Source organism: Stigmatopora nigra, chromosome 21 (genome assembly GCF_051989575.1).
Source record: "Stigmatopora nigra isolate UIUO_SnigA chromosome 21, RoL_Snig_1.1, whole genome shotgun sequence".
Classification (NCBI taxonomy): domain Eukaryota; kingdom Metazoa; phylum Chordata; class Actinopteri; order Syngnathiformes; family Syngnathidae; genus Stigmatopora; species Stigmatopora nigra.
The window spans coordinates 6,086,869-6,107,252 of record NC_135528.1 but is presented as its reverse complement, the minus strand read 5'-3'; the positions used below and the strand labels follow the sequence as shown (position 1 = coordinate 6,107,252).

Here is a 20,384-nt window from a genome sequence, read left to right as displayed (position 1 = left end):
GTAATAACCTAGTAAAAGCAATTACCAGAGCAGAGCCAGTCTGACTTATGACGACGATTTGTTTCAAAAGGCCTACATTTTTTAAGGGAAATATGGATGTAGGTGCCTACAAACATTAAAACTGGTGTCCAAACTATGCCTTCCATCTGATCTAGCAAGGACAGTTTAACCAATGAGGTTTCTTCTGAAACAAGCAGCTCCAAAACTGCAAAAAACTGATGACACTTTTGGTAAAAATGTAATGAAAAGCTGCACTAGTTTTGGACACCCACACATTAAAATTATGTTTGCATGGGTTCTGATTTCTCCAGTCAAAGCCACTCTTCTGCATATGTATAGACCTTCACACATTATTTGTATTTGTGAAATACGGAAAAAATATACCACATTATAGTTGGATTATTGTACAAAAAAATAAGAGCCATACAGTTTTTTATGCCAGCAAGTCTCCCACCATCCCAACTTTGAAGAACCCTTTCTAGTCAAGATGAACCAAATCAATGCTTCAGTTTTTTCAAAGGAAATTGAGCTGCCAGAAGTTGGCTAAACAGCATTAAATGTCCTCATGCTCAATTAAGGAACTGTAGTCTAATGTTGAGCCCATATTTTTTAGAACAGATATCATAGAATATCCATTAACGGTGCAATATTTGTGTTCAGTGTCAGATATTTGGAAATTGATGGAAAAACCTGATAATTTCAAGATAATTTGAGATTTACACTGGCAGAAGCTTCTCTGAATTCCAGGGTAGAGCAAGTTGAAGCTGTCATTGCAATTAATAACAAAAAACAAGAGCTATGTTGGAGTGATACTTCTAAAAATAAAATGGAGGGGTTTGTTTGCAGATATAAACAAAAATGTTGTGTAACACCAAGTGCTTTTTCTCCAGCCCTTTGCAACCTGAAAAGCCCTCGACTGGACAGCACTGCCCAGCAAGATTGATTCAACACAAATTTATCAAGAAGCTAAAAAAAAAAAAAAACAGTAGGGGCTGACTGGTTGGCCTTCACTGCATTTGAAATCTATCCTAAACCTTTCAAGTGCCTCAGGAGCAGATGGTTAGGGATCTAGTGTCCCCTTGCAAAGAAAACAAGCCGCGTAAAGGGTGAATGCAAATATAAACAGACAAACGGAAACCCTAGCAAATAATGAAGAAGGTCTTCCTCCCATTTTTTAGGTGACTGTCTGTTGATCTCCGGTAGCAACCGGTTTAAGTCTTTCCCTTTGGGTTTAGACGAGAAGAAATTCCACGTCTGTCTTCCCATTGAAATTCCGATTCCAGTGCAAACATTTCCTCAAGATGTGGTAAGAAGCTATCCAGTCACCAAAAGCATGTTGATGTCAAAAGTTGCTGCATTATTTTTTTCATCCTAGCATATTTGTTTCCACTAGGGTGGGTTTCTGACTGTTGGTCAGTGAATAAAGTCACTGGCTTGGCTTCGTGCTCAAGGAACAACGGAGGGATGTCCGTAAAGATTCGATGCACCTCTCCTTCCTTGATCTAGGATGATCGAGGCCAAAATGGAGGAGGAATGCGAGTAAAGAATGTGACAAATGGTAAGGTAATGGGCAAGTGAAAATAAGAGTTTGGGAAAGTGAGCATGGTGGAGTGAAAATAATGAAGTGGACAATGAATGAGGAGAAGAAAAGAGAGGAAAGGTTAGAAATATATATCTTATTAGTTGGGCTATACCAAATGTTGCTCATTTGAAAATATGTCTGTATGACACATTGATAGATGTGTGCTCAAGTAAATCCAGTTTCTTACCTTGGGAGCCGTTATACAGCGGTACACACTGTGCTGACTGTGAACTCTGTCTCATTGGCCAGGATGTCGGTGGGCTGTATGTTGCGATCATACATGGGGTTCTCAAATGTAGCCCGTCCATTAGTGTTTTCATGGCCGACATAGCCATTGAAAGGGACGTTGGGTCTTCTTCTGGAATGAGATAATGCCATGTTAATTGGGGCAATCCAATATAATATCATCAAAATTCAATAATAGTCCATTACAGAAACAGTAATAGCTTTTTTGCCAGCCACTATTGTACGATATCAAAGTTGGAATGTTGGGCACACAATGTTAAATTCTAAACAGATATATTTAGACATAGTATTTCTGTTGAAATGATCAATTGTAGTACAATAGGAGGAGACTCTTACTATGGATATAGATACACAAATCTTACCTATGTTTGTAGAGGTACAGGGCAAAGCCTGCGATGATCATAGCTATAAAAGGCACTAAGATGGCTGCTGCCACTGAACTACTATTGGAGGCAAAGTTGTAGGCTGTGTTGTCTCGGCTCGGATCTAAACTTTCTGCAAAGAATCCATAACATTTCATCATTAATTCCAATTTAATGTACTGTGAAACTGACAGAATCAAAATCAACACTGGAATTATCTACCCAAACATTATATTAAACGACAGACCCCCCAAAAAAATCCAAGGTTAAAAACTCAGATGGTCTTCATTATGGTTGTAGGGGTGCTGTCAAGGATATTTAATTTACATAATAGGCAGAATAGACAAGTGACCTTTCAAAGTTTATCCTGGTGCTTTACTTTAATTTCTCCCCCTTTGGGAATGTCAAAAGCCATTGTTGTAAAAATCATTCTTAGTTACAGCCATGCACTCCTTGTAAGGCATTTTCCAATTTGCAAGTGTGTGTGTTGGCATGTTTGAACCCACAGAATGACAACCCACCTGTTGGCTATTCAGCCCCCCTTACAAAAATAAAGCTCCAATGAGAACCAATGACAGACGAGAAGGAATTCAATTAATGGCTTACGCTGTACTTGCCAATCATCCCTTGGCAACACCAGCACATACACACACACGTATTTGTCCATTGTTGATTTCCGAGAAATTATCGGAACCAAGATGGGGAATAAAAGCCTTTTTTTGTTAATGTTAAGTTCACTACCAGATGTGCATTTCTAGTAGCTTTGATAAAGTTGAATGGACAATTCCACGAATGGATGTGTGTTTGTTTTTGAGTTTTTGAGTGTTTTTTTTTGTACCTAACTTACCTAGTCTCTGCAGACCAAACTGCCCAAAGCCTTTACCACGGACAAATCCTTGGTACACAAAGGAGTTGGATGAAGAGATGTAGGACACCTACCCAGGGAGAATAAGAGTAAGACAGAAAAGCCCAATCACATCCAAGTTCCGCCAAAAAAATAAAATAAAATAAGAGTACATTTTCAAAGTGCTGATTGAGGACCATGAAACAAGTCAAAAAAGGAGGAGGATATGTAATATGAAACGTATAATAACACACATGCCTAGGAGTAACCAAGCTTAGTGAATCATAAAACACAGTCACATATATTCATATACAATCTGGATGATATCTTCTATTCGGGAACGGCCATGTTTTGTCGCCCTCCTACATATAGGTATTTATTTTTTATGTTCATGGTACTTACGTGTCCATCTAGAGCCCAGTTGTCGATTTTGAACTTGTTGACAAATATCTCCACGGGGCCTCGGATTTGATGAACTTGTAGCAGTAGTTGGGCTTCTTCTCTTTTATATTTACCTGGAAGTATATTAGAAAGGAAATGGGATTACACAATAATAAAAGTGCTAATTATCAAGGGTTTTTACCAAAAGGAATTTCACAATATTAGCTTCTGGTCTAACATGAAGGAAAAAAAATGGAAGTGAAAATAGTATTTAATGGGATCAGAGTAGTACGACTTGCTTGATAAGTCATGAAAAATAATTCAAGGTAATTCTAGTAAATATTTTTGGGTGAAAACATTGCACAATAAACATTCAATGTACCTTGTCGATATTTCATAAAAACACTGATTACTTTCAATAGCAGCATCATTCTCAAAAGCATCATTTTGTTTATTGTGAGTGACAAAATGATGTTAAGAGAAGTGATGACACCTTTCTTCTTGATGAAAGTAAATTTACATTTTAATGATCACAGCTGCACAGCAAGTACGCCACGGGGAACATATGAAATGTTTTCAGTTCCATAACTGCAGCAATAATCTAAATCAAAGAAGGGGGGAGACTATACAATGATTTTTCACAGCTTGTTCTCACATGAGATGATCTGATCCATCTGTTAAGATACATTTCGGCTGAGTTGTGATACAATGTGAAACATGAGCATAAATATCCGCTTTGGGAAGTACCAACCAGCGAGTTTGAGCTCCACACCGCTGTGGTCAAGTAGAGTTCCATTCACCCGATTACTAAACGACTCAAAGGCAGTGATGCTGAGCATAGCTGGCTGCTTCTTCCCTAAATACTCATAGGATCCCCTCCATAGAGAGTTCTTTGCAAATACCCCACCGGGTACTGAGAAGGAAAAAAGGAATATAACAAGAATTAGTTTATAGAAAAAGTTAGTCACAAAAGTTATGATCCGAAAATACACTTTTTTTTAATTTGGTCTATAAGACTTTACACACAGGTTATGAAGGGAATAAAAAAAGGTAGAGTTGTTATTACCTGGTAATTTGGAAGGAGGTTCCTGCACTGTTCCTACAGGGCTTTTACCACTCGGACGGTTATCAGCTAGAGAGCATAAAAAAATGATAATATTGAGTGAATAAGTCATTGGTGTAAATAGGGCAGAGAAAAGAGAAAGTGTATGTGTGTGTGTGTGCCTTGGATAAGCTTGACTTTGAACAAAAAGGCTCCAAAAAGAAACCATTAGCGTACCCCGGCATTCCGTGGGCGCCTAGAACTCACGACTGGACTGACTAAAGCGTCAAAGTCGAGTCCCAGATGAACTATGGATCAGTTAAATACACCGTTTTTCCCGCTCCGGGAGACACTTCAATAAGGTCTCGCTGTTCTCAAAGGGCCAAAGAAGTAAACATGCGCCTCCAGATTGTCAAACAGAAAAGGTCTATATGTGCAAAGACAGGTAGTCAAGGGTAGTTAATAAAAATAATAATAATAAGACCTCGGAGGGAAAAAGTGCAAAGTCTTTTATCCATTTTTTTTGTATTTGTCAGGTTCTGTTATTTGAACTGCCAATCCATCGCTGCACCCAAAGGTTGTGTTTAAAAAAAAAAAAAAAACATTTCTCTCCCACATTCACGTTTCATGCCAGAATTATTGCATTTTCTTAGGCTTAGACATGCTTTTGTTTTTCTGTTATCTTTCTATTGTGAATTTTCTTCAACAACAACAGGAATAATTTTAGGGAATGCAGTCTTTATGTATTTCTGGTTGCAGGCAACTCTGTAAAACAATGATGGAAAAATGTGGGGGGCCATTTTACCCATATTGGCAAAGTGAAACACAAATCAACAATTGAGTACAAGAAATAGTTCAGTCTTGGAATGTTTTCAAATGTATTCAAACTAAAGTACTAAGAAAATAAAACAAAATAGAAGATAGACTGAATTTACTGACTGCCAAACAGAATATAAAAGCTACTATATACCTGCAAAGCAGATCAATGGCAAGTATTGTGCTCATCAAATGAGATCGTCTTGTTACTAAACGTTCCAAATCTTGCTTTCTATGTGTGTGAGAGAGAGTGTAATCATGTGATAGATGGAACTTCCCACCCTGGCATGTGTCTGACTCTAAGCAGCTGCAAACAGAGCGATTTATAATCATTTAGAGAATCTGCTGTTTCACCCTTGAATCTGCCCTACATCCAGATTCGGTACAAAGTACGAATTAGAAATATTACATGGTTTCCGCACAGAATCCCGTGGTGTGTTTGGGGTTCCAAGCAAAGTTAATGTCAAAGTGGTGATGAAAACTGTGCATTTTTTTTTTTACGTAGGAATTTTTTTTGATGGAAAAACAAACATGAGAAATGTTCCACCTGCACAGAGAGGAGGTTTCCCAGTCCAGCTCCCGTCAGACTTGCAGGTCCTATGCTCTGATCCTCCAGCCAAGTAAAATCCAGCCTGGCACGTATAGATCAGGGTATAGCCAAGGGATGGCAGCTCAATGGCTCGCACGTCTGATTGGGCTGGCAGCTCTGGCTGGCTGCAGTGGTGAGCTGTAAACATAAAACCAGGATGGAAGACGGATAGCGATAAGGCAGTTAGAGTGGCAATGAATAAGAAAGTGGCCTTCTATAGGAACATGTGAGGAGAATAAGAAGAACTGCAGAGCTGATAGAAAATGGGCAGGGTAAAAAAGTATTTCTTACTACTATTAACTGGATATTTTAATGTATTATTTATTTTTTTAGATGAGCCTACCTATGCATTCTGGCTGAAAACCACTCCAGGTCAGGTTGGGCAGACAAGTACGAGAAATGGATCCTTGTAGGAGATAGCCTTTTCTGCAGCTGTAGAAGACAGTGCCGCTGATCTGGAAGTAGAAATGCAAGCCCGTGTGAAAATATTGTATGTACTTGAAAGATAGATGGTGTATAAAGAACCCTTTTTTTAAAGCTTACCACAAATGCTATTATTGAGTCACAGCAGGCTATAAAGCAACAGTCAATTTCACCCTCTTCTGGAGCTCAGATAAAGCGAGTATTTTTGAAATTCAAATGTAGACTGTAGTATGACAATGTAGTTTTTGAATAGGAACTAAATAAACACTGTTTGGGACCAGTGTGATCACAAAAGTTAGTGTTTCTTTTTTAATGACAAGATAATAAACAGTGATGCCATAGAGAAAGCTTGATTTGGAGTTATTGTCATTTCCAATGGATAAAGCATAGCAACATGTTATTTTTTCAATTTTCAATTTTATGGAGACTATTTTTTCTGTGATTTAAATGTAACTGATACCTGGTAGCCTTGACTGTTGTTCTGATTCCCAAAAAGAGGAATTCCTGGATCATTGCAAGTAGTGTGAGTGGGATCTGAAGTAAACACAAGAACAGGCTGCATTAAACCAGTTGTCCTGCACATCAATCAAAGCTTTCCTCATCATAAATTAATATAGACAATTGTAAAAAAAATATATGGCTGTTATGTGATATTGTTTAGAGGTAGAAATAATCACATTAACTGGAAATATTACACACCTATGCAAGAGGGCTGGGTTCCACTCCAAGTTCCATCATATTGGCAATACCTCCTGGTGGAGCCCACCAAGATTAGAGGGGGGTAGCAGGAAAATGAGACCGAGGAAAGGTAAGTAAAGCCTCGATCTTCTCTCCTCCCTTGAGCTGGCAAGCCGGGGTCCCCGCAGAATACAGCTGCAAAAATAAAAGCAGCATTTTTTAATGAATGCATTTCCCCTAAGAAGTCATATAAGAGACTTTAATATATACAGTTTTTTTTGTTAGTTCGAATAAATGAATGCAATGCATCTGAAGCATTGCACAACGTACGAAAGCACTGAGGTTTTTCTCCGCTCCAGTTGCCATTGCCCTGGCACGTCAACACGGTGGGCAATGACAGTTGGTAACCTTGGTTACAGGCATAGCTGATGCTGGAGCCCCAGTTAAAATCTGTACCGACAACTTGTCCATTAGGAATAGTTGGCGGGGAACTGCATACGATTGCTGCAGTTGGGAGACACGTTGGAGATAATTGTGAGTAGAAATAACATGCTTTCGTGCATATAGTCCATGATTTTAGACCCAATACCTTTGCAATGAGGCTTGGTGCCATTCCAAGTGCGAGCCTTGGTGCAGAGGAGGGTGGAAGCGCGATCAGCGTCCATGCTAAAACCAGGAGAACACTGGAAACTAACGGTACGGTTGTAGACAAAATCATTCCCCAACCGCACACCGTTGGCTGGCATTCCAGGGTCGCCACAGTTGATTACTGCAAAGGGATGAAAGTGGAAATTCAAAATAAAGCAGAGTCCTTGTCTGCTTTAGAATCTTCCGATAACTGTCAATGGAAAAAGATCCATGGATTTCAACATTAAAGATATTTCTGGAAAAGGTTCACTTGTCAGTGCTGAAATGAGATTAGCAAAAATAATTAAATATATCTAAAAAAAAATCTGAGATAAAGGATGAAAGTGTCACAATTATTACAGTGACTGGTGCAATTTGCTCACACCATTTTCATCTAATCAATCTTATTAAACACAATAAATTATCATCATTTAGAATGATAATTTTGATTAACACTCAGATAATTATCAATTGACTAATATAGTTATATTTTGTAAAAAAATGACTATCTATCCACTGCTCATTATTCATATGGTCAGCTACTTCCATTACTTTGTATTGCTGATGTCATGGTTATTCATTATTATGTACCAATTTACCCTTTTACCATCCTTACATCATATAAAAAACTCTAAAAATGCCATTTATTTAGTTATATTCAATCATGTACTAAGTCATGTATTTGTCCAGGTAGTCAATCAACTAATGTATGGCCAATATAAAAAATAAATATTTATTTTAATATAATTACCAGAGCACTCGGGCATGTTCCCAGTCCAGGTAGCATTTATCGTACAGTGTCTTGTAAGCAAGCCAGTAGAATAGTAGCCGACCCTACAAGCGTATGTTATGGACCTGGAAAATGTTAGGCCGTCGTGGTTCAGGATTTGGGCATTTAAGGGGGTTCCCGGGTTGCCACAGGATATAACTAAAATGAAGGAACAAAAAAAGAAAGAAAATATGTCAGTTGAAATAAAACATTCTCCACCAGCTATTCTGTAAAATTATCTTTTATCAGCTAATGGCATGTTGGTCTTGAACTTTGACTATGGCAAAAGAGAAAAGCTTCTTTGCATTACAGTCACCAGCTTGCCTGACTTGTTCCCTGCCCTGAGGGTATGTGAGGTCCTCCATAATGACCAGATGGGGACCAGCCTTTGAAGCTTATGCCAGATAAGAGCAGGTGGGTAACGGGGCCTCATATATGCAAAGCGAGGAGCCAAAGGGGGGCAAAGCGAAGATGTGGTGGGCATAAGGAGAGATGTGTTTGTTGTTTTAAAGGCACCAGGGAGTGAGTTAAACTCGGAGAAAAGTAAAATAAGTTATACAAAATAAAAATTGACTTGTTAAGTATAGTATTATGCGATGGAAAATTGAAGTTTAAACAGACATTAAGTAAAAGAGTAATTAAAAATGAAATTAATTTTACGATGAGTGCACAGTGAATAAGTATCTTTGATTCAGTTGATACAGGATTGAATTACTTTAATATCCTAACAGGCAAACCCATTTTTTTTTTTCAAACTCCGGTTCAATTTTTATTTATTTTTTATTATAATGAAATATGTGTGATGTTATTCGTTGCCAAAAGGAAATATTACTTTTAATTTGCATATTTATGTTGCATACAGCTATCAGTGAATATAATTTTCAACTTCAATAAACTCACATCAAATCCCAGGCGTCTTTGTCAGATATTGTGCTCATTAATGTCTACTTCATCTGACACATGCCTTTAATTTTACGCCACTTGTCAATATCTGCAATTCCAGCAGTCACATTTTTTTTATTTTATTATTTTTTTCCTTCCTTGTCCGTGTCCTTAAGCTATGCTTTTCAAATCTCGAGGTATTTCTAGGCCAGTTGAGCGGCGTAATCCCTCTGTCGCCTTTTTGGGGGTTTAGCCCAAGGTCTCAGTTCAGATGTGTCTAGAATATATTTGCAGTACATGCAGAAATCCATCCTGGTTATCGATCTGTACTGGCAGCCATTTTTTCCTTCTAAATTCTAATTTACAGTTTAGCTTAAGTGTTAGATAGACCTCCACTTTTCAGTCACCTTGACTTCTGATCCTAAAATGTACTTTTCAACCATAGAAATCGACCTAAATGTTCTCTAAATCCACCTGAAAATGTGTTAATCTTGAGTACTTGAGAACAACATGCTTTTAATTGAAGGTCGTCCATACCATGGCATTCAGGTTGTGTTCCAAGCCAAGTCCCATTAGACAGGCACGTTCGGTTTGGAGAACCTTTCAGCGTGTAACCCGGCTCACAGCTGAAGCGAACCGGACTGCCAACTGTGAATCCATCCCCAAATCGAATGCCATGCACGGGAACACCTGGATCCCCACACAGCCCGGCAGATTCGCCTTGGGAAGCAAAAAAAAGAGATAATAAAAACATCTGAAAACTCAAAGAAAAAGCTTTTAGCTTTGACCTCATGATCCTTGGCAGAATTTTTACTATGATGAATATTTTCCTATTAGAGAATAGCATTAATGTAGAAGCTGGATCTGAGCCACCAGCCTTCCTTTGAAATGATCCATCTAACCAAAAGGAGTATTTCTTTTCTCCCATTAGCCATGCCTCGAAAATTAATTATATTTCATTACAGTTATTTGTCCAACATGCAGGAAACGACCTCATGTCCCGCTGATATATTCTACCTATAAAATGTCTATCGATTTAGTAACAGCTCTTATTGCTGCCACGTCCTCCATTCACAACGTTCAAGTTTATGTTAGTGGAATTGTGCTGCAAACATTTTACAAATCTTTAATATTACTCTTCCATTTATTGGCCAACAACCAAAGGGTCTTCTTGGGATTATTGTCAATTTGTGACATGAAAAAAAACACCAAGGAACATCAATCTGAATGGTGGTTAGCATATCATAGTTCAATTCAACTTTACTTTGTCCGTGTACTTTTTGACGACATATTTGTCGAGGTGTACAACACCCACATTCTCCCGAGCATGAGCGTAAACGACATAAAGGGAAGTAAGTAGGTTTCCATCGTTATTGAGCTTCATAAACAAGCCCAGTTCTAAACATCCTTGCTCCTCTATCTAATATATAAGTGGAATAAAGCCTCTTTATGGCGAAGACTATTTTCACCCTTGGGGCCAATGAAGCAGAAAGAGTGCTTCTTCTTCGCTCCACCTACTTTACAAATAACTCGGTAGCATCTGTTCTACCCGCATTCCTTATGTATTGGACTACCCATTAAAATGAAAGATCTATTTTTTTTTCAATTTCCAATTTTAGCTTCAGACACTTATGGCCCCAAAGATGGCCATATGGGGAGAAGTTGTTACCAGAGCAGTGTGGCGGTGAGCCGCTCCACTGCGCATCCAGCTGGCACATTCGAGTTGTATTGCCAATGATGGTGCGCTGGCCAATGCAGCTGTAACGGATGACCGAACCCACGGTTCGACGGTCGCCGGAGATCTGGGCGTACGGTGGTATGCTGGGGCGATCGCACAACACCACTGTCCGAATAGAAAAAAAGGACTGCGTCATTTGGAAAAGTAGAATGGTTTGAATGAGGTGAATCAATTGATTTTTTTGAGGAAAAAGGTTGAGTCACATGAAATAGCCGAATATACTCACAAAGGCACTTGGGAAGGGAGCGTTCCCAGGTGCCGTCCCCTTGACAGCCAATTGAGCTTGTTCCTAGTAGGTAGTAACCCGGGTTGCAACGGTACGACACGGTGGTCTGGAAACTGTAGCGATGTGGTCCACTGGGTAAGATTTGCCGGATGCTATTCTCTACATGACCTGGATCTGTGCAGTTCACAGCTGGTGAGAGAAGAACCCCATGAGGAGAAATGGTTAGTCATGATAGTACAGATTGAACTGTTTCTCCTTGTTGACAAAATATGACTTTACCCTTACTATTGCTAGCTTTTTTGAATATATTGCACAATTTAGACATATGCAGATTAAATACATCTTAAAAATCTCATAGAAATATAATTTTGTTTTGTGGTTCAACAGTATCAGTGACTACAATTGGCCATTTAGTTTAAAATGCAAATCAAATTAAACACAACGATGCCAGATATCTAAATGGCTTTCTAAACACTGTTCTACAACTTCCAGAGGAGCCATTACACCCCACAACGGCCTATTTATTTGCCAGATTCTGAATTGAATCCATTGAATGCTAATATGCTTCCTTATTTACCATGCAGTGAAATAACCCGCCTTGCCCCCCATACACAACTGACCTGATGTGCATTATTTAAAATACCAACAAATAACCATACATATAAACAACTAAAGTTGAAACCATTACAAAAACAAAACCAACTTCCCTCAAATAAACTTTTTAAATAAGCAAACTTTCTACCAATATCTTGGCTTAGACACCTGCAAACATTTATTTTATTTTTGCTTTCTTTTTAAATCCCTTCTTTAAATTCTTGGTGGCCTGCTGTGGGCGGATCTTGCAGAGTCTATTTGTTTTTGTCATTTATTGATTTATTTATTTTATCTCCTTCTCTGTGTGATTTAAACCATTTAAAAAAGGAACATTTTCACCCTATGATTAAGAAGCAATCCAAACATATTGAACCTAATCTAAATGACGAAAAAAAAAAAAACTCCTTTGTTATCTTGCAGGAGAAATAAATGTCCTTCACTAAAGTTTTTCCTTCATTTATATTGACATATTTTGTATTTGTATTTAAAAAAAAAAGAGCCTTTCAGTTAGTAGCTACTGGTTAGATAAAAAGTAAAGAGACAAGTTGCAGTTTTCAAAATGAAACTGTCCTTGATACAAGCACACTTATTGTGGGATGGCAGTGTTCTCTCAGGTGAGCCTTTTAGTTGTATTGAGTTCATTCAATTGGTGAATTATGCATGCAAACATTTGTCCATGTCTATTTTTCATTATTCTTTGCTCTCTTAATTCAATTTCTTATGAAATATTGTCATTTTATATGCTTTTTTCCCCACTACTCGTCTCAATGCATCCCAGCTTTGCCTCAACTGCTACTTATCAGTATTACTTAAAATTATCCTATAAATGCAATATGTACAGGCATGCACATATTTTTTTCTAATGCTTTAGAGTCATTACTCACTTTTACAGCGAGGTAGAGGATTACTCCACTGCCCATTGGCCTGGCAGGTTGCCGTAACAGCTCCCTGAAGAACATATCCAGTATTGCAGACAAAACGGACACCATCATTTAAATTAAACTGCGTTCCCTGTGTCGTTCCAAAGATGGGGTTGCCCGGATGGCCGCATGTGATAGCTGAAAAAAACATAAAAAAATAAAGATATATCAGCTATATCACTCAATATGTCCAATGTCATTTTTTAGTATATTACAACCAGTTAAATAAATGTTCCTATGAATCAGAGCAATTATAATACTTACGAACACAGACTGGCGTTTGTCCTGACCAACGATGATCTTGTTCACAGATCCGTACAGAAACCCCGATGAGTCGAAATCCTGGATTACACTGGTATACGACACTACCTCTATAATTGTAGTTCTCCCCATTAATTTGTCCATTCACAATAAGATCAGGGCTTCCACAGTGGCCGGCTATGGGGAAAATTAATTGGCACAACGTGAATACAGACAGTTCTCTAAGAAGTTTTGGGGAAACTTTAAACTCACCCAAACACTGGACTTGCGTTCCACTCCAAAGTCCGTTTGACATGCACTCTCGAACGCGAGAACCCACTAAAGTGTAGCCTGTATTGCAAGAAAAAATGGCGGTAGCTCCATACACCGTCAGGGTTCCGATCTTGTTCCCATTTGGGGGAGTTCCAAGGTCCCCGCAAGAGATAACTGGAAGAAAATGGATTTGTTAATCCTGCTTCCCAAAGTAAATAAAAATATGGACTAGACCAGGGGTGGATAAACTTTTGGGCCCGGGGGCCACATTGACTTTAAACATTTGACAGATGGGCCGGGTCAGCACAAGATATGATACATATAAAAAAGTACATCCGTTAACTTTACATATGAAAAAAAACTGAAAAAAATGACAAGTATTAACACACTCATCATTAAAGTATAAAGTACAAAGTCAAGTCAAAAGGAATGTATTAAGAAATATGGAAATGTTAGGAGTTTAACACTCACTGTCACAAATGGGCCGTGGATCCGGGTAGTTCCAAGTGCTATTGGCTTGACACTGAATGACCCTTTGGCCTCTGTAGTGATAACCCGGGTCACATATCAAGATCATTATGGCATCATATTGGTTCTGCGTTCCGTAGATTAATCGCCATCGTCCATGCATGACGGCAGAGTGGCCGATATCCGGGCAGGTAACCGCTAGATGATTAGGGAAAATAGGAAATTAACACAAAAAAACAAGGGAAAATATATAACTTTGGGAATCAGTTGATGGTACTTACGGACACATCTGGGTGGAGTATCCAATGGACTCCACCTTCCAGATTCCTGACAGACCATTGAAGTAGTGACGGAGCCTGCAAGTCGGAATCCAGGGTTGCACTGATATGTAGCCTTGGCGCCGAGAGAAAAATCCTGGCCCACAAAACTACCATTAACTGGGAGTACTGGCATTCCACAGGATGTCACTGGTGAGAAAAGGAAGTTAATGAAAAGAGAGAGAGTTAATTAACACTCTGATGCTACTTTTGTAGTACATTTAGATTTTTTTTCTGGACTAGATATCAAAATAAATCATTTTCACTTTGGGAAGTGAAAGTGATTTGAGCGTTTGGTGATGGTTTGAAAGATATATCGCTCTTGCATGATTTTTAAGGGAAAACATGCTTTCAAAAAATGCAAAAAAAAGGTGGCTAAGCCTTCAGGTAATCATACATTTTTCATATGTGCGTGTCATTTCCAAATCTCCTTTATCAGTGAGTTGGTTTCTACCTTGGCAGAGTGGCACTGGAGCATTCCACTGGAAGATGCCCTGGGCATTGCGGGTGCACGTGGCACTGCTTTGGCCAATAAGACGGAAGCCTTGGTGACAACTGAACCGGAGACTGCTTCCCAACTTGGTGCCGGTCAAACTGTGCACTGTGCCGTTTACGGGGTTGTTGGGTGGGCTGCAGTAGGCCGCTAAAACGGGTTTAAAGATATTTTAACAATGCAAGTGAGAACAATATGCAGTGGGTTCATATGTGGATATGCAAAGAGGTAGAATTGCAAAAACGATGTAAAAAGAATAGTTGCTGTGGGTGTTAAAAGGTTTATAATGTGTACATTATTGTGATTGGATACATAAGGGAGGCTGATATGAAATTGGGGAAGATGTACAGCTAGGAAGGGGAGAGAATCGATTCGGAGTTTATCAATACTTGCGGGAGAGGATCATAAAAATGATGGATACACAATATTTCAAGTACACTATCTGCTTTTCTTTGGCTTTATTGTGGGCTGTAATATGAACATATTATTCTAAATGATTTTAACAACTGGTCTGTGGAATGAGGGAGGTGGGGAAATAGCTCATTTGAAAAAAAGCTTTTAACTTGGGGGTGTGGGAGGTTTAGCACTGGCCAACCTATTTTTTTCAGGCTTTAAGTACACAATGAAATGGGAAAAATTATTGGGAGGGCTTTTTTATATCAGAAATCAATAAATAAAACGTTTGAGTAACAAAGGCTAAAGAGGCATATGTAAACATTTTTTTTTCAGATAAATAAACAAAAAAAAAACATCAACATGCAGTGAGCGGTCTGAAAAATTAAACAAAACAAAAAAGTCTTACTTGAGTAGTAGTCACAGGCCCAAAATATGACTTTTAGTCTAGAAAATATGGTACTATAGCCCCAGAAATCAGACAAATGCCATGGTTACCAGGACCGATATTAAAGACACAGACAGCCTAACTGCGTGTTACATAGGACAGCCTCGTCCTGTCAGTCAATCTGAGTGATGTCTCGGGAGCTTATTTAAATTCTTCCCTTCAATCAGTGTCAATCTCATTTGCCTGCCTTTCTGTTATCCTTCCTTCTCCTCTGCCGCGTTTTGCCTCTGAGAACGCGTCTTGTCTCATTGCAATCAGCCCGGCAGCTCAAAGGATTCCGATTGACACGGACAGGTGAGAAGATACGAATAGGTAATAGGGACGACTGGCGGCTCGCGGGGGAGAAATATGAAGCGCAAAGGAGATAAGAGGGGAGGCAGTCGGGGGGGCGCAATATCGGTGAGGAAAGGTGGCGTGTGGAGAACGGAGGCCGTGATGCTTGTAAAGAGCTTGAGGAGATTTTTTTAGCCTGTTGCAAATGCAATAATTGATGCATTGCTAAAGAACACACGGCGTGAATGCCAAATCTGCTTATGCCAGCTGTTCCTTTCTCCCTACTGCAGGACTATCGTGTTGACCATTGCAAATTGCAGGTTCTTGGCAATCAAGCGCTCCATCTGTCATGGAACCGGCGGTGGCAAACACAATCAGCGGTTGAGAACAAAAAAGAAAGAATCGACGGGTAAAAAAATAAATAAAAAAATTAGAGAACTGGCCGAGCATTGGGATAAATGATGAGTAGATCTGGCGCCATATCATCTCCATTATGAATGGGGAGAGTGGGTCATTATAATTCAATTCCATTTAGAGCATCGTATGCTAAAGCAAACATCTATTAGAGGAAGTGAAAAACAATTGGAAGCAGTAATTTATCTGATTTAACTGTTTTTTTTTGGGATACACTGATGCTGATGATGATGTTCACGTATGCTAGGTTGCCATGGAGATATTTCATATTTTTAGCTGCAGAGATGCCGTTGGGCTTGTTAGGATCAATTTGTTGGAGTAAGAAACTAAAATACACTTTTTCTGCAATGGACTACAGTGTTTGCTATATTAAAAATGATTCAATTTCTTACCAGAGTATCGTATGCGGAAACCTTTATGGCTGGTGGTGTGGTCAAAGGACCAATGAAGGTAGACTTTGTTGCTGGAGCTGGTGATGCTGAGCGGACTGGAATAGTTTCCACTAAGAGTGACAAGAAGAGGACTCTGTCTTGATTGACCTGAAAAAAAAAGAATATAAGTTGGTACAAAATTGTAAGGAAAGATCCATTTTATTCATTCCTTTTCAAATGTATGGTAGTTTGCATTCACTACTGCCTATTGATTATTCACTATGGATGTTAGAAAATATTCTGCTGATGTGGTAAGCCATTTTTGACACTTGTTTATATTTGTTGTCATCTTTCAAGATTCTATCATATTCTAAAATTGCCTTTTCAACTAACTCATCTGTTTTGTTTGACTTATAATGACTTGTTTTATCTTTTTTTTTCTACTTATTGTTTGTTCCTGCGTGAGTCTGCATTTTGATGCATTCATATTAAAATCAAAAAGTACTGTGCAGCTAGTTGAGGCCACAAAAAATACCCCAAAGTTATTGAAACAAAATTATATTCATGAGAGTTTAATATCTAAATATCTTCTTTTTTCAACAGTACTTAAATATTAAACTCTCTGTTAGATATTAAACTATCTCTTAGATATTCTCTCTGTCACCATTTGAGCAGTGACCAAACGTCCGGCGACCAAACGTCCGAGCACCCAGAAAGACCATATGATGCTCTTTGGTTAATTATACATTATAATAATGCACAGTGCAAAATATTTTTGCTAAACAATAGAATGTGAGTGACTTCATTGAAAGAGAAAAGGAGGCATCTCACCATCAAAGATTTCCAGCTCATCAAACTGCCGGCTGGTCTGAAAATGTTCGATGGTAAAAGTGATATTGTATCCGGGCTCCACTTTGACAATCCAGGAGCACGATTCAAAATGAGGGAAGCCGCTGCCTGGCGATTGGCTCATGATGACGCCCGTGGATGCCGTCAGGAGCTCGTTCATAGGACAAGTCACTAAAAAGGTGAAAAAATAGAATAGATCATGGCACAATGCTAATATATTTATTTTCTCTGTTAAAAGTTTGACTGCAAAGAGCTCGCAACAGTCAATTGGGTCGATTCCTAATATTGTTTGAGGACAAATCAAAAATTAAACTGCCTCGCAGTCGAGTTCACAAATCCAAATATTATTCTCTTTAATTAACGGATGGCCTTGAGCCAATATCTTGTATCAGCCTTCTCTAAGTGTGCTACAAATGGCTGCTATTATCAGCTTGGAAGCCATGTTTTCACATCTGTTTGCTCATTGGCTCGCCTCCTCGTCCTTGTGGACCTCCTTTGCGCTGTTTTTTTTTCTCTCCATGTTTCCAAAGGACTTCCAAATACACAAATATGTTATGAAGTCAATGGGGCAAAAAATGGCCGAGCGCCTTGGTTAAAATGTGTTTACAAATGATTATAAATGTTGTCTCTTACCAATCGTGGCGTGAAAACTGAGTGGGATTTATTGCATGAGGAAATCCTACAATGTCAAGTGTGTTGTTCACTGAATTGCCAATGACTTCCAGGCTGACGTTGAATATTCAATAGCTGAAAATCTTAGCCAGGGAAGACATTTCAAACATATATTATGCAAATGAATAAATATTAAGTGTGTACGGCTGTATGCACCCGCTGATATGTATAAAACATGATGGAAATCCATGTCCCTTCCTATTCCTGAGACTTTGTAAGTCTCCACAGCTCTAAGGGGGAAAAAAAGTGAGTGAAGAGTACATTTATATAATCCACAATTATATCATCTAAGCAAGTTTTGTTTTGTTGGCATTTAAAGGCCACCCTGCATTATTGCATTGACGTAATGTAGCTGATCGGATCGGTTATGTCATCATGCATATGTTGTTTTTTTTTTAAATGTATATTTTTCAACTGTAACATCCATGAATACCCACATGATTTTTCCTTCCCTTTATCCTAAAGCATTTCTATAATTATATGTATTCTTTCCAAACAACAGGGACAATTTTCTGACATAATTTACCTCCGCCTTGATGCAGCATGTAATTTCAACACAAAAATACATAAAATCTAATGACTTTTAATGACCAATAGACTTGGAAGACATAAAATTAGCCTTAGAAAAGAGTAAATCACTGTCCATCTATTGTTATATTTGAATAATGTGAGATGAAATAAACTAATGTGTACCTATTTTACATAATAATGTAAATTATTTTCTTCAATGATGTGCAATTTCCATTATCTATATATGTTGAATAAGGAATAAGGATTATTTATATACATTGCATCTAAACCAGATATACTTTGAAATTAAATGTTGGTGGTTTTGGACAAAAAAAAAAAAATCAATAATAAAAGGCCATATGCAAAAAAAGCTTGGACACATGAGGAAAGATCAATGTGGTAGGTCTCTAAATCAAACTACATCTTGAAAAGCCAAGCCGTGGAGTCAGCAGGGATGGAAATAGGAGACAAGCAATATCAAAAGGAAGACACGGTCTGCATAAAAAAATCATTCATCTTCCTCTTTACACATTGGCAAGGCAGAGGATGGAATAGGGGAGCATAGCAATTGCTAAAATTAAAGGATTCCCCTGTCTGTTTTGTTTTGCAAGGCAGCAAGCGATGCACTTTGTTTATTTACAGCTCCACCACGCAATCACAAGAATCCATATCCACAAATCCCAAATGATTGAACCTTTTTTTTTCTTTCCCGGTAGTTGTCTCTCCTTTCTGGAATTTAATTATCATAAGGAGAAAGGTGATAAGGAGATGATTGAAGGGGATGCGTCACTACATATACTATGAGCATTAGCATGAATCAGGACCTAACAACTGGCAGAATTCAGAGATGACAATGAGGACCTGAATAGAGGTCAGCTGTAATCCTTTTTTTTCTCGGATTGGAGAAAAGTCGTTGAAAAGATTAATCTATGGAATAAAAAGAGCATGCAAGTTTAGACCAGGCCAGTAAAGAAAAAGCTAACTCTATTTATAAAGAGGCTGTTAAAAAGGCTGAGTTGAAACCACTAATGGTAAGAAATGTTACTCTAATACACAGGTCGGGAACCTTTTTGACGCAGAGCCACAAACAATTCATATTTTCCTATGTTATTCCTTGTGAGTAATACTATAAATTTAAAAGTCAAAATACATACATGTAAACGAGTGCCTTTTATTTTATTTTTTTTGTAATTTCACCACATTTAAAGTGGAAAAAAAATAATATTTTTTTAAAATATTCTTATGCTGTTGTCAATTAAAAGAGAGTATGCATTCCAGAAGAGTTTACTGCAAAAAAATATTAAAGCAGTTCTAGATGTAATATATCAATTCTGTTATGAGCAATTTCCTTATTTTAGGTCACAGGTTAGCAAAGAGCCAGATGCACTCATCAAAAGAGCCACATGTGGCTCCAGAGCCATAAGTTCCCCACCCCTGCTTTACTATGACCATAAAGTGCATATCGAGCAGTAAGTTATTTCAATTTTATTGGAAAACTTGACAATGTAGAAAAATGAACTTCCAACATCTCCTTATATGAAGCTAACTATAAGTTACAATTACTTGTACTTACAAAGTAACTGTGAGCACCAAGGGCCTGCCATCCTACCCTAACCCAGGCCAGATTGAATAATTGAAAAGCTGGTTGTTAAAACATCACCAAAGTGGGGAAGGGAAAAGCCACTCATGTCTGGCAGCGAGGCTGAATACGCCAAGATTTTGAAGCGAGATCAACTGAGACACGAGTGCAATGATAGATGTCAAAATACTATGATTGAAAAAAGGTCTTGAGAGGGCTGAGAGCACAAGTCGCCTAACAGGTGTGATATGGAGGAAGAGTCAGAAAGTGAGTTGGCAGGAATTGTGTGGTGTGGGTTTGCACTCCAAAGCCATACAGAGAATATAAGATGATGCCGAGGAGGTTCGGAACAAAAACTGGAAATT

At 38.4% G+C, this 20,384-nt stretch overlaps 1 protein-coding gene across 1 annotated transcript in view; it reads right to left on the bottom strand.

Annotated features, from left to right (window-relative positions):
• Nucleotides 1–228: 228 nt before the first annotated feature.
• The window catches only part of csmd2 (CUB and Sushi multiple domains 2), a 106,772-nt gene continuing 86,616 nt past the window's right edge, over nt 229–20,384 (bottom strand). The window contains exons 50-74 of the mRNA XM_077743128.1: nt 17,241–17,429; nt 16,431–16,577; nt 14,472–14,660; nt 13,982–14,167; nt 13,704–13,898; nt 13,233–13,406; nt 12,984–13,157; nt 12,684–12,857; nt 11,206–11,394; nt 10,911–11,084; nt 9,779–9,961; nt 8,342–8,518; nt 7,553–7,732; nt 7,294–7,467; nt 6,985–7,158; nt 6,746–6,819; nt 6,206–6,317; nt 5,821–6,000; nt 4,482–4,547; nt 4,167–4,328; nt 3,437–3,549; nt 3,038–3,125; nt 2,191–2,323; nt 1,770–1,940; nt 229–1,502 (exon numbers count right to left, since the gene is read on the bottom strand). Coding sequence (XP_077599254.1) covers nt 1,781–1,940; nt 2,191–2,323; nt 3,038–3,125; nt 3,437–3,549; nt 4,167–4,328; nt 4,482–4,547; nt 5,821–6,000; nt 6,206–6,317; nt 6,746–6,819; nt 6,985–7,158; nt 7,294–7,467; nt 7,553–7,732; nt 8,342–8,518; nt 9,779–9,961; nt 10,911–11,084; nt 11,206–11,394; nt 12,684–12,857; nt 12,984–13,157; nt 13,233–13,406; nt 13,704–13,898; nt 13,982–14,167; nt 14,472–14,660; nt 16,431–16,577; nt 17,241–17,429 — 3,767 coding nt within the window. The 3' untranslated portion in view covers nt 229–1,502; nt 1,770–1,780. The remainder of the gene's footprint in view (nt 1,503–1,769; nt 1,941–2,190; nt 2,324–3,037; nt 3,126–3,436; nt 3,550–4,166; nt 4,329–4,481; nt 4,548–5,820; nt 6,001–6,205; nt 6,318–6,745; nt 6,820–6,984; nt 7,159–7,293; nt 7,468–7,552; nt 7,733–8,341; nt 8,519–9,778; nt 9,962–10,910; nt 11,085–11,205; nt 11,395–12,683; nt 12,858–12,983; nt 13,158–13,232; nt 13,407–13,703; nt 13,899–13,981; nt 14,168–14,471; nt 14,661–16,430; nt 16,578–17,240; nt 17,430–20,384) is intronic.